The 22,676-nt window shown below is 53.9% G+C and overlaps 1 protein-coding gene across 1 annotated transcript in view; it reads left to right on the top strand.

The window, feature by feature from the left end:
- The first annotated feature begins 1,650 nt into the window (after positions 1–1,650).
- The window catches only part of SLC10A6 (solute carrier family 10 member 6), a 34,364-nt gene continuing 13,338 nt past the window's right edge, over positions 1,651–22,676 (top strand). The window contains exons 1-2 of the mRNA XM_055139066.1: positions 1,651–2,321; positions 21,350–21,468. Coding sequence (XP_054995041.1) covers positions 1,876–2,321; positions 21,350–21,468 — 565 coding nt within the window. The 5' untranslated portion in view covers positions 1,651–1,875. The remainder of the gene's footprint in view (positions 2,322–21,349; positions 21,469–22,676) is intronic.

Raw genomic sequence — 22,676 nt, 5'->3', positions numbered from 1 at the left:
TATAGCTCCAGCCTCTTAATTTTTTTTTTATAACATAGGAGTACTGTTATTTATTCAGTCATTGATCAAGCTGATGGAATTGGGCATCTTCAGTATTTTCAAGACTGAAACTATTGAATAATAAAGATGCTCAGACTCCGAGCTGCAAAGTGGCCAAGTTTATCGGAGAGTAGGAGGGAGAAGAAAAGTTGCTCCTCGCTGGGCAGGAACTTTAGTCTAGGACTAAGTGAACTCTGGCTCTTTCTGGGAGATCTGGAGAGGAAACTGGGTCTTTGCATGACCGAGAGCGCAGGGAACCAATTCCTGGTTGCCTGCCTCAGGAATTCTCCGTTATCTTGGTCTCCCCGTGAGCCAACGCTCCGGGGCAACAGGGTAACTCCTGTTGGTCAGAAAAGTCCAGGAATTTGCAGGGAGTGAAAAAAATGTAGGCTGGGCCGGCCGAAGCAGGACAGCTCACAGCAGCTGGCTGGGAAACTGAGGTTTCCCCTTCCTCCGTGCCTCCGCCTCTCTCAAGCCGGGGACGTTTTCCAGAAACCCAAGCGTCCGTGCCAAGCGCCCGCCCCCGACTCAGCTCTGCCAGACTGCTCTCTCTCTGCAGGGCTCTGGCTTGGCCGGCCGCCCTGTGAGCGCGCTGAGAGCATCCATTTGTCCTCTCTCGGGCTCAGGCCTGCCCTCGGAGGCAGCAGCCCCCACGCCGACCCCGGTGACCTCCTCTCTGCCTCCTCAGAGGCGCCGCCAGGGAACGTTTCCTTCCCGAGGCGGGCCCACAGCCGCTCTTCATCTGCGTCCAGCTTCTCCCGTGCCCGTGTTTGTGTTGGAAAGAATCCCCTCGGGAAACAGCGCCGGGAGCAAGCAGGGGAGAGGCCGGCAGGGCTCTGCCGTCAGTGCTCCTGCTCGCCAGCCTCCGCCCCGCGCAGAGCCTCCCCGCTCGCTGTGAGAAAGGGGTGAGGCACCCGACTCTGCTGCAGGTTTCGTTCTGCACAACCATCTTTCGCTTGTCTGGTTTCGGCCGTGGTGCCCGGTTGGAATATGAGGCTCCGGGGTGAGCCCGGGCTGTCTCCGCAGCCCAGACGGACGTTTTTACTACATTCCCCGCAGCTCCCCCGGGCCCTGCTGGGGGCCAGAGCAGAGGCCAGGCCTGGCCCTCCCGGGAGAAGGGATCGCTGTGGCGCATTCTCCAGGAGCAGAGACGAGTTTGCACACGCCCAGCGGGGCGCAGTGGGAGTTGGACACCATGTGATTTTTGCAGGAATGTAATGATCGGGTTTAGAGCACCTTTCAGAGACACAGAAAGAAGACAAGCAGGCTCCGTCTAGCCGCGCTGTTTCCACATCACCCTGCGTGCCTCCAAACACTTCCTCCACTGGCCCCTTTTGCTTTCGGGCGTTTTTTCTACAGCTGGGCTGTGCTCCCGGGAGCTCTGGGTGTGGCCTCGGGGCTGCACTGCTGCCTTTGTTTTTTTTTTTTTTTCCTTCCGGAATGGGCTTTTCTTCCTGCAAAACATCGCAGACTGGCTCTTCGACATCCCCCGTGAGTCTGCAGAAGTTCAGGCTTGGCTTCCAACCCGTCTTCCTGGAACACCGTGTGATGCTGACGCCACCCCTCAGCCACCCGCCCCCCCCCCCCCGCCCGCCCGCCTGCCGCCAGATGAGGAGTTTGCTTGTCTCACTTCCCCTGCGTGTGCAGGGGTGAGTAAGAGCCCGAGTGGGGAGCCGTGCCCGCCGCCGTTTATGACAGGGTTTTATGTCTGTGGCAACCGCCACCACCATGTCACTGGTGATCCAACCCACCAGACGGACCGTGACTCACCCGGCCGGCCAGTAGCTCCAGGAATGACTCCGGGCTTGTGACCGGCCGGCCGCGCGGGGACAGAGCATGGCCGGGCAGGGCTGCGGGCCGCCGTGCTCCCTGGCCACGCTGCCGTGGAGCGAGGGGGACATGCCTGCCAACTGCTCCTCTGGCCGCCCGGCCTGCGCCGCTGCCAACCGCTCCGAGGCGCAGCCGCCCGCGGGCCCTGCGCTGCCCGGGAGCCTGGACGTGGCCTTCACCGGCGCGGCGGCCGTGATGATGGGGCTGCTCATGTTCTCCCTGGGCTGCTCCGTGGAGGCCCGCAAGCTCTGCGTGCACCTGCGGCGGCCCTGGGGCGTCGCCGTGGGGCTGCTCTGCCAGTTCGGACTCATGCCGCTCACGGCGTACCTCCTGGCGCGCGGCTTCTCCCTGGAGCCCGCCCAGGCCGTGGCCGTGCTCATCATGGGCTGCTGCCCGGGCGGAACCATCTCCAACATCTTCACCTTCTGGGTCGACGGCGACATGGATCTCAGGTGAGTGCCGGGGAGGGAAGCTTGGGCTCCCCCTGCCCTCCCCGCCCCCCGCCCAACAGTTTGCTGGAGTGCGGTGTGTGTGTGTGTGGGGGGGCGGGCAGCTGACACTGTCTTAGATGATGCCCACCTTGGGGGAGAGTATTCTGCTTTATGGGTCACACTGGCGATGCACAGGGGTCACTCCTGGCTCTGCCCTCAGGAGTCATCCCTGGCGGAGCTCAGGGGACCCTATGGGATGCTGGGAATTGAACCCGGGTCAGCTGCGTGCCAGGCAAACACCCTCCCTGCTGTGCTATTGCTCCAGCCCCAAGGGGGAGAATATTCTGGTGGGAAACATTTTGCAGAGATGTTTCGGTGCTCAGAAACATCTGAGGAGTTTTTCCTGTGGAGCTCAAGATGGACTTTGCTGTCGTTACCTTTTGCTCTCCTGGCAACTCTGCTTAGAAACTTGGGAGTTTCTTATACATCTTGGGGCATCCGGGTGGGCTCGCACGGAGCAGTGAACACCGGTGAGCGCACTGCAACTGCCTCTAGGTTGGGGGGGGGGCGGGTCTTGAACATAGCAGCAGCTCCAGGCTCCAGCAAAGTGCCAGCTCTCTGCACTTGCTTCCGAGGGTCTCGACTGCAGAATTGGGGGTGCTGCGGAGAGTGCAGGTGGGTGCCGGGCTGCAGGCGCTGGTGCCTCCTCGGAACAGTGGCTGAGGGGTTTCACTCAGCACAGTTGCCCGAGCACTGGGATTGGCCAAAGAGCCGAGGATGCTCTGAGCCTGGGGCAAGGACCGCTGGTGGCCTGCTCCTTGGCCCTGGGGAGCAGTAGGAGGCTTTTATGACCACCAGAGACCTTCTTTCCCACATCACGGGCCCCTCTGGACACTCATTCTTTTCCTCGGAATCAGGCACTGTATTCCCCAGCGCAGTGTGAATCAGTGTTTCTACGCGAGCGACTTGAGGCTCTCATTCATTCTCAGTGAGGAGGGGCTGAGTGAGCGTTTCTGAGAGAACGTGCTCTGACCTTTCTAGACTTTTTGCTTAATTCTGGACGCGCTACTTCCCCTCCCGTCCTGGGAGGAGTTTCTGAAACACTTCTGTTTGATGTGTATGTCGCTGAGTGGAAACTACTCTCCGATGAATGGAAGGTGCCGTTCCGGGGGCCGACGGTGTGGCTCTGCGCGCTCCCTGCACGCCCAGACTCACCCCGCCTTCCAGTGTGAATGGGTTCACGCACGCACACCAGTACTTAACTTAAGTACAGGGTTAATTTCAGTGATCCACTTAGCAGATTGGAAGAAATCACTATGCATTCTAATTAAAAATAATCCCCCTGGTATTTAGTACTAATTAAAATTCAATGAGGTATGTCATTTAGAAGTGATAAATATTCTTTTTCCTTTGTTTTGTTTCTGGGCCACTCTGCCGGGTGCTCAGGGCCTTTCCCCAGTTCTGCCCTCGGAGTAGCTCCTGGCGGTGTTTAGGGGACTAGGCAGTGCCGAAGATCCAACCTGGGCCTCCAGGGGCAAACAGCACGGGCCCGGCCTCTTGAGCACTCTCCCTGGCCCGGTGACCGTTCTTCACATACATTCCGTGCATCAGTGATGAATTCCAGGAGCCGAATTATGTGGGATATAAAAAAGGAAAGTGGCTTTTGTTTCTACTTTTTATTATTGCTGTGGCAGAGAGTCTCTTGCCTGCACTCCTGGCTGTCTTCCCCGGGGCCCCTCGGAGGGGATGGGCTCCAGCTTCCCTCCCCACCCCAAGCAGAGCTCCCGGCGGCCGAAGACCACCAGAACCTAGCTACAGCCATGCTCAAGGCCCCTCTCCACACGTTTGCACAGGCCTCATGCATGAAGGTACCGGCAGAAGAACCCAGGTGTGTGTAATCCCATCAATGGCCAACATCCAGAGACTTAAAAGCAAGCTCCCAGATATCTTGTAGCCTACTTCTCCCTCCGGGAGAAACTGGCAAGCTTCTGAGAGTTTCCTACCCCCATGGGACAGCCTTGCAAGCTTCCCATGGTGTATTCATATGCTAAATCCAGTAACCAGCTGGATTTCATTCCCCTGACCCTGAAAGAGCCCCCAGTGTGACATCATTGGGAGGGCCGAGCCGAGAGAGACTTCTAAGATCTCAGGGAAAGGACGAATGGAGAGGTTACTGAGCCCGCTCGAGAAATCGATGATTTCGTGATCGTGATCTTGATGATTGCTATGGGGCAAACACCCAGTGGTGCTCAAGGCCAAGTGGCCCAGGAATCAACCTCCGGGTCCCCAGCATGTGCTTGGCCCTTGGGGTTTGAGTTCTCCCAGCCCCATGGTTCTATCCCCGCCCCACACCTTGGCATGCAGAATAACCCCGTAAACGACCTCTGATTCTACGGAGGTTTACAGCAGAGCAGACTGTGACTCTGATTGGTCGGTCCGCTGCTGAGATGAGGAGCACAGCAGCACCCAGACCTGAGTTCACATCTGGTTCACATCAGTCTGCAGTTGAAGGGCTTTGTTCCAGCCCGCTGAGCAACGCGACTAGGTCCCTCGTCTTGAATAGGACCATAAATCTTTTAACAGTGTTTTCAAATACTTCTGGGTAAGAGGACATTCATCACCTTTGCCTCTTACTAGTCAATAGTATAATAAAGGCACTTGAAGAAGAGGAAGTCCATAAAAAGATAAAGCTCGTTTTACCTCTCTTTGCCAACTCTATTCTTAAGTAGTTTGTGTGTGCGCGCGCTTGTGCGAGTGTGTGCGTATGCGTGTGCATGTGTGTGTGTGTGTGTGTGTGAAGGTCACCCCTGGCTCTGACTGAACTCAGAGATCACTCCTGCCAGGGATTGAACCCGAGTCTGTTGCATACAAAAACAAGTGTCCTACTCGCTGTATTTTCTCTCCAGCCCCGTAAGTAGCTTTTACTTTTTTGTATTTAAGAACTGTGATGGGGCTGGAGTAATAGCACAGCAGGTAGGGCGTTTGCCTTGCACGCGGCCGACCCGGGTTCGATTCCCAGCATCCCATATGGTCCCCTGAGCACCGCCAGGGGTGATTCCTGAGTGCAGAACCAGGAGTAACCCCTGTGCATCGCCGGGTGTGACCCAAAAAGAAAAAAAAAAAAGAACTGTGATTTACTAAGTGATTGATAGTTGAGTTTTAGGCGTAGAGTATTTCAACACCAATCCCACCACCAGTGTCCACTTCCCTCCAGTGTTCCCAGATTCCCTCCCCCTAACTCTCTCCCTACCACCCCCTCCTCCCACCCCACCCCACCCTCTGCCCCCCACCCTCTACCACATTCACAGGCACAATTCAAAGCTCCAGCAGTTGTAGTTTAGCACTGTAGCACTATCATCCCGTTGTTTATTGATTTGCTCGAGCGGGCGCCAGTCACGTCTCCATTGTGAGACTTGTTGTTACTGTTTTTGGCATATCGAATACGCCACGGGAAGCTTGCCAGGCTCTGGCGTGCAGGCGGGATACTCTTGGTAGCTTGCCGGGCTCTCCGAGAGGGACGGAGGAATTGAACCCAGGTCGGCCCTGTGCAAGGCAAATGCCCTACCTGCTGCGCTATTGCTCCAGGTGCAGTTTAGATCTCCTGCTTTCAGTTTCACTGAGTCTGTGTTTTGGACATAAGGCTATACCACTTACACAGATAACTGCTAATGCAGGCATCTTACTGAGCCTATAAGCCTCATCTCTTCATTTGTAAAAGGGCATTACAATTATTATTCTTCGTAAGACTATGTTTGAAGAAGGAACTATGTAGGCACACAGTAGGTATGCAATAAATAGAAGCTATTTATCTCCTTTAAATTTTTTATATTGAGTCTCAGAAACAAAATAATAATCAATTAATCTATATATGACATGAACTTTCAGAAAGGGGACTCAATGTTAGATTTTCAAAACCCTTGCTATGGAAGAAATAGAAACTCATTAGTAAAAATTTCAAGTAGAAAATTTAATATTGTTGAGTCAAGCAGGATTATTCTTAGCAACAATTTTAAATAGAAAATTTAGTATTATTGAGTCAAACAGTATTATTGAGTTGAACATTACATTTCTTCCCAGCTGCTCACTAATAAAAGTGCAGTGGTCAGTCATTTATAAAAATTTGTTTTTCGCGTTGGATAAAATCCAAGAGCATTTAGTACCTGTGTGCTACACACCCAAGGGGAAAGGGACTCAGTTCTCTGCAGGCACCCCAGATTGTTTCTCGAACCCTGTCCCTGCCCCCATCCTGGGTATCCTTTGCCTGCAGTTCTGCATGTTATCAACCCAAACATGGCGGGCACAGCATTTCTAAATCAACTTGGATTTGGCAGTTTTGAACCCGTTTTGGATTCTGAGTTCCTGATTCTGATACCGCTGGTTCCCCTCCTGGGCTCCCCTTCTCGGACCCTGGCCCTCCCATCAGCACACTCGACGGCCCCTCAGTCTTCAGTCCCATCACTCAACCCCCTCTGCAGGCCTGCAGTGGCCTCGAATGTCCCACAGCTCTGACCTCTGCTCTGTCTCACTGCTGTGCCCCCGGCTGGGTCCTGCCCCCTACCTCTAGGGTCAGTTGCAGTATCTTCACAATATTTCTCTTAAGCTTGGTGTCCCTTTAGCGTAAATGGACAGAGAGGGCTTTGGGATCAAATAGACCCACAGAAACTCTTGCCAATGTTCTAGGAAGTGGTAAGCCTCCTCTAGAGAAATGAACACGTTACAGACGTGAAGACGGCTCAATAATCGCCAACCTGGGCGGACAGTAAACAGGGTTAAAGTCCTTCTCCAAGGCCCGGGGAAAGCACCGACCCCAGCTCCAACCCCTGCCCCGTGTAGGGCCCACCACGCCTTGGCAGGAATAGTGGCCCTTGAGCACAGCCAAAAGTCAGCTCTGAGCACTACCGAGTGAGGCCCCCACACAAACCAAAGACCCCAAGGCCGTTCTCCAGTGAACCCCCAGCTGCATGACTCTGGGCCGCAGTGAAGTAGACTGCGCCCTGCCCGCTGCATTTTCCGCAGTTGTTCAATTCCACTTTGCTCGTGTTGTTCCCACAGCCCGGACCCCCGGCTGGCCCCTCTGCCCTGCAGTCACGAAGCCGTCCTTTCTCACCACCATTCTGGAAGGGAACTGCCCATCTATGTCAAGAGCCTAGAAAGTGGTTCCACCCCCCGCCCGGTTAGGGCCGCCTTGGTGGGTGACTCTCGCGTGTGGCCTGGTCTCGGGTGCTCAGCTTCCTGGGCCTTCCTTCACGTTGTCGCTTATCTTACAGCAGGCTGGCCTGGGTCCGGCCCTATGGGGGTGCACGTGTTCTGGAAGAGGAAGGCCCCAGGCCTCGGGGGCTGGACGTGGGCCAGGACAGCACCGTTCCCATTGTCTCACTGGCCAGTGCCAATGGCCCATTGACCCAGATTCAGCAAATAGAGCGCAGATGCTGCCTCTTCCTGGGTGTGGAAAGGGTGGGGCGGGAGGTGGGGGAGTTTTGAAACCTATTGTCATCAGTGGGGCTGGGCAGAGTCCTCCCTTTGAGCACAGGACGTGAGCAGAGCAACTGGGTGCTGGGCAGCATTTCAGGCACGGGGCTGGTGCCAGCAAATGGAGCCAACGCTTACGAACTGGGTTCTCCTGGCAGAGAATGCCAGCTGACAAGCTTTCTGCTTCTGGTGTCTTGTGTTTTTTTTTTTTTTTTTTTGCTTTTTGGGTCACACCCGGCGATGCTCAGGGATCACTCCTGGCAGTGCTCAGGGGACCATATGAGATGCTGGGAATCGAACCCGGGTCGGCCGCGTGCAAGGCAAACGCCCTCCCCTCTGTAGTATTGCTCTGACACCTCTTATGTCTAAAATAGGGGAAAAGAGGGCTGGAGCAATAGCACAGCGGGTAGGGCATTTGCCTTGCACGCGGCCGACCCAGGTTCAATTCCCAGCATCCCATATGGTCCCCTGAGCACCGCCAGGGGTAATTCCTGAGTGCAGAGCCAGAAGTAACCCCTTTGCATCACCAGGTGTGACCCAAAAAACAAAAACAAAAAATAAATAAAAAATAAAAAATAAATAAAATAGGGGAAAAGATAGCTTCGATCATGAGATGTTGCAAGGACTGAGTGAGTCAGCACGTCAAGTGCTCAGACTCTCTCTCTTGCTGAGTGATCATTACTCAGGCAGGCAGGAGAGCACTGTCAGGGGCCAGCGTTTGAGTCTCCGTGCACGTTGCTCTGGACCTTGGGACCATTCGCCTATCAAGTGTCCTTGATGGTAAAATCAGCAGGTTAGAGTCTCTGGTTCTTTGGTGGATTTGGTCAAGCAAATGTAAACAAATTTTGTCATTTGAACAATTTTTTTGAGGGGTGGGGCCACCCCTGGTGGTACTCAGGGCTTACTCAGGTTCTGTGTTCTTGCCTGGTGGTGCTCAAGGGACCAGACAGGATGCTGGAAATTGAGCCCGGGTTGACCACAATCAAGGCAAGTGACTTACATGCTGTCCTACCTCTCTGGTCCTGGAACAATTTATAAGTTTAGAGGTCAGGGGTATAAATAAGTCACTGTCATCCCATTGCTCATCGATTTGTTCGAGCGGGCACCAGTAACGTCTCTCATTGAGAGACTTATTGTTACTGTTTTTGGCATATCCAATACACACAGGTAGCTTGCCAGGCTCTGCCACTCGGGGCATAAATATAATCACATATATATGTACACACATATGTTCTATTTTTGCGGGGGGATGGTTGGGCCACAAGTGACCGTGCTCAGGTTGCTCATGTAACAGTGCTTACTGAGGGCCCTGTGCCCAGGAGTCACTCCAGCAGGGCCGGGGGGCCGTGTGTGGTGTGGGGCTCAGGGCCCCTACACACTGTCCTCTCTGTGGCCCCGTACACTCACATTGCTGCATGACCCCCTTCCCTGCCATAGACGTCTTTCCTCCTCTGGCACAGCAGCTCTGTGCCCGCTCACTGAGACCCGTCCCTGCAGGCCCTGGCAGCTGCCGGCTACACTCTGTCCCTAAGGACCCGGCCGCTCCCGGCCTCTTGTCTCTGAGAAACAATGAAGTGCTCGAAAGACAATGGTCTGTGGCTGTCTACAGACCATTGTGCACTGTGCAACCTCAGGTCCGTTGTCGGAATTCACTTTCTGCTTTGTCCTCTCACTTTATTTTTTTTATTTTTTTTTTCAATTTTTATTTTTTATTTTTTTTTTCTGGTTTGTATTCTAGGTCTGTAATTTTTTCAAGTTACATATTTCTTTTTCTTTTTTCCTTTAATACAGTTACTTTTTTTTATTAGTTTATTTTTAATTAGAGAGTCATCGTGAGGGTACAGTTACAGATCCATACATCTTTGTGCTCATGTTTCCCCCATACAAAGTTCGATAACCCATCCCTTCACCAGTGCCCATTCTCCACCACCAGTAAACCCAACATCCCTCCCCCCCTCCCCAGTCCCGTCTCCCCCCACCCCACCCTGCCACTATGGCAGGGAATTCCCTTTTGTTCTCTCTCTCTGATTCGGTGTTGTGGTTTGCAATAAAGGTGTTGAGTGGCCACTGTGCTCAGTCTCTAGTCTGTATTCGGCCCACATCACCCTTCCCCCACATGACCTCCTACCACATTTTACTTGGTGGTCCCTTCCCTGAATTACCCAGAATGAGAGACCAGCCTCCAAGCCATGGAAACAATCTCCTGGTACTTATTTCTACTATTCTTTGCCCTCTCACTTTAAAACATCCTTTTGTGGCCAAAGCTATTGTACTGTTGTACAGCAGGGAAGGTGTTTGCCTTGCACGCGGCTGACCTGGTTCAATCCCTGGCATCCCATATGGTCCCCCGAACACCGCCAGGAGTGATTCCTGAGTGCAGAGCCAGGAGTAACACCTGAGCATGGCTGGGTGTGACCCAAAAGAAAAAACAAAAAGGAAAAACAACTGGAGCGATAGCACAGCGGGTAGGGTGTTTGCCTTGCACTCGGCCGACCCGAGCTCCCCCGTCCTTCTCGAAGAGCCCAGCAAGCTACTAAGAGTATCCCGCCCACATGGCAGAGCCTGGCAAGCTAACCGTGGCGTATTCAATATGCCAAAAATAGTAACAAGTCTTACAATCGAGATGTTACTGGTGCCCGCTCGAGCAAATCGATGAACAACAGGACGACAGTGCTACAGTGCTAATAATTTGATTATAGAACTGCGGTTTACAAAGTTACTGATAGTTGAGTCTTAGGCATAGGAGATTTCACACCACTCCCAGCAGCTGTGCCGACTTCCTGCCACCAGCGTCCCCCTGTTCCATCCTCCCCGTCCCCTCCTGCCAACTTCACAGGCACTTGACAAAGTTCAGAGGTTACAGCTCTGATCCCATGTTTTCAGTGTTGTCGAGTCTCTGCTTTGGATGCACAACTACCCCCTCCCCCACCGTCAGTATTACCAGAGGGTTCAACTCTCTTCCCGAGTGCGTCATGCACGGCCGGGGACGAAGCTGGGGCCCGGGGCTGCAGCGCTTGCTCACGGAAGTCACCGGAGCCCCAGAGCCACTCACTGGAGCCGCAGGTGCCTCCCAGCGCTGTGGCTGTGCTGCTCGCTGCCCCGCGGGGTCTGAGTGTCTTCGTGCCACCGGGCCTGAGCGCTGAGATCTCCGGGACCAGCTGATGGGCCCCTGACTCTCCTCAGGGTGGGGGGGGGGGCGCCTCCACCAAAGAGTAGAGAAGGGAGCATCTGTCTGTGCCACGTTCTGCGTGTCCCTTCTCACAGGGCTTCCCACCACCGCCAGAGCTCAGGGGACCACGGGGTGCCGGGGATCGAACTCAGGTTGGACGCATGCAAGGCAAACGCTGTTCCTGCTGCACCGTCGCTCTGGCCCTGTTCCCACCTTTGTACGAGCTGGGCACTTTGTCCGAGCCTTGTCAGAGCTGCCCGCTGATCACGGGCACCTGGAGATCTGCTGGGGTCCCGGGGATCTACTTCAGCTCCTGGGGTAGAAACCGGGAGTGGAGCCGAGCTGAATTCTTGTTTTTTTTTCCTGTTTGGGTCACACCCGGTGATGCACAGGGGTTACTCCTGGCTCTGCACTCAGGAATTACCCCTGGCGGTGCTCAGGGGACCCTATGAGATGCTGGGAATCAAACTGGGGTCGGCCGGTGCAAGACAAACGCTCTACCCGCTGTGCTATCACTCCAGCCCCCCAGCTGAGTTCTTGTGAGTATATTTAGTGACTTCACACAGAGTGAAGCGGGCGAGAGTCTCCGTGTTCTCCTCCTCCTGTCGGGCTCTGGCTGTTCTGTTTGGGGGCCACACCCGGGGGTGCTCGGGGCTTATTCCTGGCTCTGTGCTCAGGGATCACTCCCGGCAGGGCTCGGGGGATGATATGGGGTGCTGGGGCACAAGCCTGGGCTGGCAGCTACACGCAAGGCCAGCGCCCTCCCCGCTGCTCCGTGGCCCCAGCCCCGCCCTCTTCCCTTCTGACCGTCTCTCCGGGAAGGGCCCCTGGGCCGAGCCCGCGCTCCTTCCTGCTGGCTGTGGGTGGGGATGGCAGTAGCATCTCGGCCTCACCCTCCGGTTCTCTCGGCTCCTGGCAGTCAGCCGGCTGGTGGTGGGCACGGAGACACAGGCGGCTCTGCACCACGTGTCTGCCTCCTGCGGGTGTTCCCAGGGTGTGTGGTGCGGCGGGAGGCCTGGGAGGGGAGAGCTGTTTCGGGGCCGGTTAAGACTGAGCGCGTGGGTTGGCTCCAGATTCTGGCGAGTGTGAACAGTGCTGCAATAAACAGACAAGCGCAGATGTCATTTCTACAGCACTTTTTTTTTTTTTTTGCATTTCCGGGATTTATTCCCAGGAGTGGTATTGCTGGGTCAAACGGGAGCTCCATTTCTAGTTTTCTGAGAAATGTCCTTATTGCTTTCCAAAAAGGCTTGACCACTGCATCCCCGCCAGTAATGCAGGAGTGTCCCTTTTACCCCGCGTCCACACCAACGCCAGTTGCTTTTATAGTTTTGGATGGGTGCCAGTCTCTGTGGTCTGAGATGATATCTCATAATTGTTTTGATCTGCATCTCCCTGATGATTAGCGATGAAGAGGCAAAACACTCGAAAGGAGAGAGAGAGAGAGAGAGAGAGAGAGAGGAAGGGGTGAGGGTGGGGGAGGGATACTGGGGTCATTGGTGGTGGGGAATGGGCACTGGTGGAGGGATGGGGACTCGATCATTGAATGACTGAGATGTCATCACGAAAGTTTGTAAGTCTGTAACTGTCTCTCGCGGTGATTCATTAAAATAAAATAAAAATCCTTGTACAAAAAATAAAATGAAAGACTGACAGCTCACAGACAATGCCAACTGCTGACTGGAGCTCGGTGGGGACGACCACTGACAGGGGCTGAGGGACAAGCTGATGCAGGGTAAGCGGTGAGTAGATACAGGCAAGAGGAACTAGCACACGCAGGGCCAGGGCGTGTGTAAACGGGGAGCGAGAGGAGAGGTTATGGCTGTCTGGCAACAGCCCGGCAACAGTCCGGCAACAGTCTGACAACAGCCCGGCAACAGTCCGACAACAGTCTGGCAACAGTCTGGCAACAGTCCGGCAACAGTCTGACAACAGTCCGGCAACAGTCCGGCAGCTTCCGGGGGCACATGCCCAGAGACTCTCCTAGAAACTGAGTTTATTCTCCGTTGGGGTTTCTGAAGGCGACCCAATGGTCAATGATTAACCTACACTATTCCCCGGGAGCGCTAGTGCCTCTGGCATCAGTCCGGTGCCATTGTCTGGACTTAGTAACCGACGCCGTCTCCCCCGGCACCCTGGGGTGTTCTCACGGGTTACCCGGTGGCTTGGGAGCTGCGCCAGAAGGAACGCCAGAACAAAGGAACTTAAAAAAGTTTTTTGTTTGGGGCTGCATCCAGCGATGCTCAGGGCAGGGGTCCCTCCTGGCTCCGCACTCAGGAGTCACTCCCGGCAGGGCTCGGGGGACCAAGTGGGCTGCTGAGGATTGGCCCCGCGCTGGCCGCGTGTAAGGCAAGCACCCTACCGCTCCCCCCCCCACCCCACACGCGTGCTGCTGGGGTTCTAGCAAGTGCGTGGAGCAACTCAGGACAGCGTGGACTGCCGTCAGGGGGAGCACTGTCGAGGCCCATTTCCTCCCGAGCATGTTTGTTTTCTATGTGTGGGGGCCACGCCTGGCAGTGCTCAGGGCTTTCTTCGGGTGTGGTGCTCAGGGGCCACTCCCAGCTGTGCCCAGGACTGTGCCGGGTGGGGACCAAACGCCTTCACGCCAGCACGCTGGGTTGTATCTCCAGCCCCTGAAGATATAGTCGAACCCTTTCTCTTTATTTATTTATTTATTTATTTATTTATTTATTTATTTATTTATAAGAGATCTCTAGGCCTTCTTGGGATTGGGACTGGGCCTTCTCCACCCAGATCCCCCATTTTCCAGTAGCCTGGCAGCCATACTCACAAACTGCCCCTGGCACCGTGTAGTCCCACCAACGGCCAACACCCAGAGACTATACGACCAAGGTCCTGGAAGAGAGCGATGCAGAGTCTCTTGCCCCCCGTGCCTGGCTGTCTTCACTGGGGCCCCTAGGAGGGGACGGGTTGCCTTTCCCTCCCCGCCCCAAGCAGAGCCTTGACAGTTGAAGACCTCCAGAACCCAGCCACAGCCATGCTCAAGGCCACTCTCCACATGTCCGGTTGAGCATCACACATGAAGGGACTAGCAGAGGAACCCAGGTGTGCAGGACCCGGGGTGAGATTTCCAAGCCTGCTTGGATTGGAACTGAGCCTTTTCCATCCAGACCCCCCGTGTTCCAGTAGCCTGGCAGCCACACTTACAAACTGCCCCCCGGCGCCGTGTAATCCCACGAACGGCCAACATCCAGAGACTGTAAGACCAAGGTCCTGGAAGCGACATCTGATAGACTTGTTCTCCTTCTTGGAGAACCTGAGAAGCTACCAAGAATCTATTACCCGCACGGGAGAGCCTTGCAAGCTCCCCATGGCGTATTCATATCCCATATACAATGAAAGACATATCCATACCTCTTGGAGAGCCTGGCAAGCTACTGAGAGTATCCCGCCCACACGGCAGAGCCTGGCAAGCTACCTATGATGTATTCAATATGCCAAAAACAATAATGATAAGGTCTCATTCCCTTGACCCCGAAAAAGCCTCCAATCAATGGCAAAGATGAGTAAGGAGAGGCTGCTAAAATCTTCGGGCTGAGTGTAATAGAGATGTTACTGGTGCCCGCTCGAGTAAATCAACGGACAACGGGATGACAGTGACAGTGCCATTTATTTATTTATTTATTGCTTTTTGCGTCACACCCGGCATTGCACAGGGGTTACTCCTGACTCTGCACTGAGGAATTATCCCTGGTGGTGCTCAGGGAACCATATGGAATGCTGGGAATCGAACCCGGGTTGGCGGCATGCAAGGCAAACACCCTATCCACTGTGCTATTGCTCCAGCCCCATAGTAGAACCCTTTATCTCAGAGAAAATATTCTGACTTTCTGGGAATCCATGGGATCTCGCAGCCAGTTCTGGCATCTGAGACTTCAAGAAGCTCTTGGTTCCTTAGCAGAGACCCTGGCGATGCCCATTTCTTCAGGTGGGGCTGGCACACTCGGGGAGTTATCCTGGCAACAGGTCTGGGTCAAAGCCATGTGGCCGTGTCAATATCTGTAACTCTCTGTACCTTCTTTTCTTGTCTATAAAAATGGTCTTAATGGCTACATTTAGAGAGGTTGTATAGATGAAAAGAAAAAAAATGTATTTATATGAGGCGAATACTTATGCTCAATGAAGTCTAGATTTATTATTATTTTAAAAGTTTTATTATTTTACTTTGGGCCACACCTGAGTGCTCAGGGCTTCTTTTTTATTTTTTAAAAAATTTTAAATTAAAAGAATATATATTTTTAAATGGAATCACTGTAAGATACAGTTACAAGCTTTCAGGTTTGAGTTTCTTTCTTTCTTTCTTTCTTTCTTTCTTTCTTTCTTTCTTTCTTTCTTTCTTTCTTTCTTTCTTTCTTTCTTTCTTTCTTTCTTTCTTCCTTCCTTCCTTCCTTCCTTTCTTATTGAATCACCATGTGGAAAATTACAAAGCTTTCAGGCTAAAGTCTCAGTTATACAATGATCGAACACCCATCCCTTCACTAGTGCACATGTCCTACCACCAAGAACCCCATTATACCTCTCATCCCACCCCTACCCCCCCACCTGTGTAGCTGATAATTTTCACTTTACTTTCATGGAAATGATTCCTGAAAAAAGTTTATTAAATTACATATAATCAACTTTTTTACTATAAAATATTCATCTATTGTCTCTCAATAGTAAATTCTTCCTATAGGCAATTTGGGGCATTAAGATACTATGTTTATATAATGGATTCCTGTCTGCTTACATACAAAGCAGATAGTTCATTGAAACCAGAGTGTATACATCCCTATTTATCCACCTGGGAATGGTAAAGAATTAGTTAAGTTTAGGTAACTAAGGTAAATAATTAGTTAATTTTTACCTAAGATCATGTTCAAATATATATACCTTAATATTTCCCAGTTGTAATACTTTAAAATACACAGACGAGGGGCTGAAGTGATAGCACAGTGGGTAGGGCGTTTGCCTTGCATGTGGCCAACCCAGGTTCGATTCCCAGCATCCCATATGGTCCCCTGAGCACCGCCAGGAGTAACTCCTGAGTGCAGAGCCAGGAGTAACCCCTGTGCATTGCCAGGTGTGACCAAAAAAAAAATACACAGACGCGAGGCCAGAGGTGTAGTACAGTGGGTGAGACACTTGCCTAGTACATGGTGGAGTCAAGATTCACTTCCAGCATCCTCATGTGGTCCCCAAGCCTCGCCAGGAGTGAGCCCTGAGCACAGAGACAGGAGTAAACCCACAGAGCCAGGAGTGAGCCCTGAGCATAGAGACAGGAGTCCTGAGCACAGAGCCAGGAGTGAGTCCTGAGCACAGAGCCAGGAGTGAGCCCTGAGCACAGAGCCAGGAGTAGTCCCATAGAGCCAGGAGTGAGCCCTGAGCACAGCACAGAACAGTGTGTGGCCCCCCACCCCCAAATACACAACTAGGTCCATAGAGCAATATCAGAAACACTGTTCTTCTTTTGACCATTGTTTTTCCATTACCTCTTTGGGTCTAACATTGAATCCTATGAATTATTCCATATGGATAAGCTCTAACATAACTGCCTAAAATTTTTATGATCTCAGGTACATCTTTCAAAATAAAATAAAGCAAAAATACCTTAAAATCCCAGGGCCAGAGGGAGTATAGGTGGTGAAATCTTACCTGGCATGCAGCTGACCCGGGTCTTGTCCCCAGAACCACGTACGTGCGGCACCCCGAGCCCTGAAGGGGGTTCCCCTGAGCAGAGAGCCAGACGTGGCCCAGAGCCCCTCCGGGTGTTGCCCCAAATCAGATAAACAAACAAATAAAAATTTAACCCCAGTTGGGAAGTGAAACACTTACTGACACCACATATAAGTGATCGAACTGGCCCGCAGTGGCAGGCGCTCAGCCTTCTGAGACAGAAGGTTCATGCCTTGCCCTCTTCCTGCAGGCCGCCACCTTCCACCGACCAGCTCACTGTGGCTCATGGACCCAGGACTCCTCACTGCCTCCCCCTCCCCCACCTTCTTCTGTTTCTTGAGGGGTAGGGATTGCACCTGATGGTGCTCAGGGCTTCCTCCTGGCTCTGTGCTCCAAGATCCCTCCTGGGTGCAGCCACAACACCTTCTCCAGATGGAGCCCTGGCGACACTGAGCAGCAACTAACACGGCTCCGGCTTGCGGGACTGGGACACATCTGAGCCTTTTCTAAAAGCTGAAAACATGCAATCTTTTAATGGAAAACCAATTATCAAATGCTTCCTTAGTAGGGCTGTCTTTCTTGGGGGGAAATTCCAACAACAATAGTGAGTTTTGTGTTGCAATATGGAACGTAATCAAGGTAAAGAGAAAATGAAGTGAAATTCATCAGTTATACAGTTGGGGTGGGGGGCGGGGGGTATACTGGGGATTTTGGTGGTGGAATATGGGCACTGGTGAAGGGATGGTGTTTGAATATTATATAACTGAGACATAAACCTGAGAACTCTGTAACTTTCCACATGGTGATTAAATGAAAGCTCCTGGCCGGGCCCCAGGGACCATCTGGGGTGCTGGAACCCGAGTTGGCCGTATGCAGAGCCAGAGCCTGACCCTTGGCACTCTCTCCCTGCCCCCTCCTCCCTCCCCTTCTGCCCGCCACACTCTGCTCCTCTGTTCGGGTGCTTGACTCGGTTGTTTCACTCTGCTCCTCTGTTCGGGTGCTTGACTCGGTTGTTTCACTCTGCTCACTCATGCACTTGGCTTCCGCATCTCCGCTCCCGAGGGAGGAAGAGGCACCCGGTGGCATTTGTCTTTCTCCGTCGTCTTCCCTGAGACAATACCCTCCCGGTTCCTCCACGCCGGGGCACGCGGCAGGCTCCCACCTTCCCTACCTCCCAGCTGGGGTCCCACTCCTCTCCCTGACCCCCCTGTCAGTGTTACGCCGGAGCTTCCCACGTCTGTGTCTGCGCCTGGGTCCCGGTTGGGCGGGCAGGTGTGGGTGTACCCGTCAGTCCTGTCCTCACCTGCCCACTTGGATGCATTCCTCTCCGTGAGCGCCTGGGGACAGTGACGCTGCCGTCTGCCCCTCGTGCCAGCAAGCTCTCGGCACGTCAGTCAGATTTTGCCAAAAAATTTCCTAGATGTGAATAGCCACAGGCGTGTTGCCTCCCACGCAACCCTGCGTGCGTTTCCTTTCCCGTGTGCCTCGGCGAGCGCCAGAGTCAGCTGCCGCCGGCCTCGAGGCCCCCCGAGGGCAGTGGTGGCTGTGGCCCCCGGGTCGCGTGAGGCTGATGACCCCAAAGGACGGCCTCGCCTCCACACTCCCAGCCCTCACCTTTTTTATTTTGTAGTTCATAGATTTATTTAACATATGCAATATATGAATATTCCTAACACAAAGAGTACACGAAAGAAAAATCTACATATTACATGTTTAGACTTTTTTTTCTACACTTTTTTTTTTTTTTTGGTTTTGGGTCACATCTGGCAATGCACAGTGGTTACTCCTGGCTCTGCACTCAGGAATCACCCCTGGCGGTGCTCAGGGGACCATATAGGATGCTGGGAATTGAACCCGGGTCAGCTGCTTGCAAGGCAAACACCCTCCCCGATGTGCTACCGCTCCAGCCCCCCTCCACTTTTTTTTAAAAAAAATTTAATGAATCATTGTGAGATATAGTTACAGACTTACAGATTTTCGTGATTACCTTTAAGTCAAATGATGTTCGAGTACCCATCCCTCCACCAGTGCCCATTGTCCACCACCAATGTTCCCAGTATCCCTCCCGCCACCACCACCCTTTCCTACCCCCTGCCTCTGTGGCAGGCACATTCCCTCTTACTCTCTCTCTCCTTTTGGGTGTTCACTGTCACTGTCACTGTCATCCCATTGCTCATCAATTTGCTTGAGCGGGCACCAGTAACATCTCTATTGTGAGACTTGTTACTGCTTTTGGCATATCAGATACGCCACAGGTAGCTTGCCAGGCTCTGCTGTGTGGGTGGGATACTCTTGGGAGCTTGCCTGGCTCTCTGAGAGGGACGGAGGAATCAAACCCAGGGTAGCCTTGTGTAAGGCAAATGTTCTACCCGCTGTGCTATTGCTCCAGCTCATGCCAAATCTCACCTTGCGGGGGGGGGGGGGCCCTTGCGGAGATGCACAGACCCTAGGACCAGGAGGGAATCTCTCCGTGGACTTGCCGATACGGAGAGCCGAAGACCACGGCACTGCGCTCAGGGGAAGTGTCCTGGGGAAGACGCAACTGGGTTTAACTTCGCACGGAATCAAACCAACGCAAGGACGACTTAGGGAAGTTCGCAAAGAAAAGCGCGGGCACATTTGCCCTCTGTGTTTGAAAACGAAGGGAAATAGGTGCAGAGACAACAGCTGGCAGGTGACTTTTTGTGGGGCTGGAGCAATAGCACAGCGGGGAGGGCATTTGCCTTGCACGCGGCTGACTCGGGTTCGATTCCCAGCATCCCATAGGGTCCCCCGAGCACTGCCAGGAGTGATTCCTGAGTGCAGAGCCAGGAGTAACCTCTGTGCATCTCCGACTGTGACCAAAAAGAAAAAAAATAAGAACAGATTTCTTCTTGTCCTTCGGATGGCGCGTCTTCGGGATGGCTCAGAGGACGAATGCACTGCAGGTGTGCCGTTTGGGAGGTGGTGCTGGTCTCTCCCCACGGAGCTCCCCTCTCCTTCTGGTCAGCCGTCGGGGAGAACGAGGCGTGTTCCTCCTATCAGTGAGGCCCGCAGGTCGGGGCTGCCCTCCCCAGAGGACGAACGTTCTGAGGGTGGAGAGTCGCAAAGGCTGGTGTGGGTCGCCGTGCTGCCCAAGGGGTCTCCTGAGGGAGAAGCTGAGGGCGGGGGGTGCCAGGACCCTCGTCATCGGCATGACAGCCTCAGGCGCCTCTTTTGGTGGCACTCACTGGGAAGTGGACACACGGGGAGTTAGATGCTGGGCTCTGGGGGGATGGGGGCCGTGGGGGTGCAGTCCAGAGAACAGTCCGGAACGCCCAAGTTAAACGCAGAGGGGATGGAGGCAGCGGGAAAGCTCATGCCCCGCGTGTCTGAGGCTCTGGGTTCAATCCCAGGCGCCAAAAACAGCCCCTACGCCAGTACACGCCGAAGTTAGAGTAAAGCTTCTAGACCGGCAGTAACGGCACTGTGAGTGCACCCGGGGTCCGCCAGAGAACAGGAGAAACCGCGCAGGCCTTCATAGCCCCTGACTCACGCAGTGGGTGCACCCAAGGGACTTCAGCGGACAGACAGAGCGCGGTGCTTCTACGAAAAAGAAGGGGCTCAGCGGCAGAGCGGAGGACAGGGGGGCGCCATGTCTGAGCTAGGGGCTGGCCTGCGGGAGGCCCGCATGGTCCCCAGCACTGCGGGGCCAGCCCTCCCTTCGCAAGAGCGGGAGTGACCAGCACCCTGGGTGGGACCCCCGGGCACTGAGTGGGAGTGACCAAGCACCCTGGCTGGGACCCCAGGTGCTGAGTGGGAGTGACCAAGCACCCTGGCTGGGACCCCTGGGCACTGAGCTGGGAGTGACCAAGCACCCTGGCTGGGACCCCCGGGCACTGAGAGGGAGTGACCAAGCACCCTGGGTGGGACCCCGGGCACTGAGTGGGAATGGCCAAGCACCCTGGGTGGGACCCCCGGGCACTGAGTGGGAGTGACCAAGCACCCTGGGTGGGACCCCGGGCGCTGAGTGGGAGTGACCAAGTACCCTGGGTGGGACCCCCGGGTGCTGAGTGGGAGTGACCAAGCACCCTGGGTGGTAACCCCGGGTGCTGAGTGGGAGTGACCAAGCACCCTGGCTGGGACCCCCGGGTGCTGAGTGGGAGTGACCAAGCACCCTCGGTTGGACCCCGGGCACTGAGTGGGAGTGACCAAGCACCCTGGGTGGGACCCCCGGGCACTGAGTGGGAGTGACCAAGCTCCCTGGGTGGGACCCTTGTGGGCTGAGTGGGAGTGACCAAGCACCTGGGTGGGACCCCAGGCGCTGAGAGGGAGTGACCAAGCACCTGGGTGGGACCCCCGCAGTTTGCCGCCCCAGCGCCCAAAGGCGCAGAGTGATGACGCAGGCTAACGCTGTGGAAGGCCCGTGGGAAGTCTGCACAGAAGCCCTGAGCGGCGAGTGTCTGTCTGCAGGTGAAAGCGGCCTCACGGGCACCGGGGCGGGAGGGAGGAAGTGCAGGGACGATCAATAGTGTACGGGGGCAGGAAATGCTTCCAGAAGGAGGCAGCGCACGCTGAAGGGGATCTGCTGACTACACAGAGAACTCGGCGTTCCCGGACACCGCCGGGACTGGCCCACGTGACACGTGATCCCTGGGCAGCTGCAACCCGGGGCTGCTGCTGACGGTTACACACCTGCTCCTGGCGTGTAGCTGAAAGCACCGCGAGGTGCTCCCGAGTCCTCCCCCCCTCAGGCCCGGCTTTGCTCTGCTTCCAGCATCAGCATGACGGCCTGCTCCACCGTGGCCGCGCTGGGGATGATGCCGCTGTGCCTCTACCTCTACACCTGGTCCTGGGAGCTGGGCAGGAGCCTCACCGTGCCCTACCAGAACATAGGTCAGTACCGCCCCAGGAACTGCAGCTGCGCGGGGGTGTCGACGCGGGGGGGGACTTCCTTTCTACTTTCCTATCTATCTATCTATCTATCTATCTATCTATCTATCTATCTATCTATCTATCTATCTATCTATCTATCTACCTGTCTATCTTATCTATCTATCTTATCTATCTATCTATCTATCTATCTATCTATCTATCTATCTATCTATCTATCTATCTATCTATTTTTGCTTTTTGGGTCATACCCCGCGGTGATGCTCAGCGGTTCCTCCTGGCTCTGCACTCAGGAATTACTCCTGACGGTGCTCGGGGGACCATATGGGATGCCAGGGATCGAACCAGGGTCAGCCATGTGACCAAACACCCTCCCCGCTGTACTATCTCTCTGATCCCTTCCTTTCTACTTTCCTTTTTTTTTTTTTAAATTTATTTATTTTATTGAATCACCCTGTGGAAAGTTACAAAGCTTTCAGGCTTATGTCTCAATTATACAATGCTCGAACACCCGTCCCTTCACCAGTGCACATATTCTACCACCAAGAACCCCAGTATACCTCCCACCCCCCCCATCACCACTCCCCCCGCCCCCGCCAGCATAGCTGATAATTTTCACTTCACTTTCTCTTTACCTCGATTACATTCCACATTTCAACACAAAATTCACTATTGTTGTTGGAGTTCCCCCCCAAAAAACAGCCCTGCTGAAAAAGGAAGCATTTGATAATTAGTTTTCCATTGCTGAGAATGAAGAGATATGAAGTCACGCGGCCATGATAGCGGCCGCGTGCTTTGGGATTTCTGTATTGTAGTATTTTAGTAACTAAGTCCAGGGAGATTTATGTTAGAAATAGCATCATTTCCCTTCCTGGGGCAGCATGGGGCTATGGCTTAGTTCACAGTCTAGAGACATTTCTGCAAGCAGCTGCTGGTACCAAAAGTAGTCTAGCTGGCCTCTGGATCATGGTCAGTCAGCCGTAGAGCTGCCACACAAATGTGTGGTCACTTGGGGTGCATCTCGGTGGAGAGCATGCTGGTATCGCCCCCGTCCCGAGATTACCCACGTGTCCCGCTTCTTTCTACTTTCTATATGGCTTGGACTATTACTTTTTCATCTACAGAATAGAGTGAACTGCTTTCCTAGATTTTCAGGATGAGAAAGGTTAAACCATTTAACTAAGGGGTTAAGGTGCTTGCCTTCCATGTGG

Source organism: Sorex araneus, chromosome 5 (assembly GCF_027595985.1).
Source record: "Sorex araneus isolate mSorAra2 chromosome 5, mSorAra2.pri, whole genome shotgun sequence".
In the NCBI taxonomy this organism is placed as follows: domain Eukaryota; kingdom Metazoa; phylum Chordata; class Mammalia; order Eulipotyphla; family Soricidae; genus Sorex; species Sorex araneus.
The sequence above is the reverse complement of the archived record's forward strand: the minus strand, read 5'-3'. Positions and strand labels throughout refer to the sequence as shown.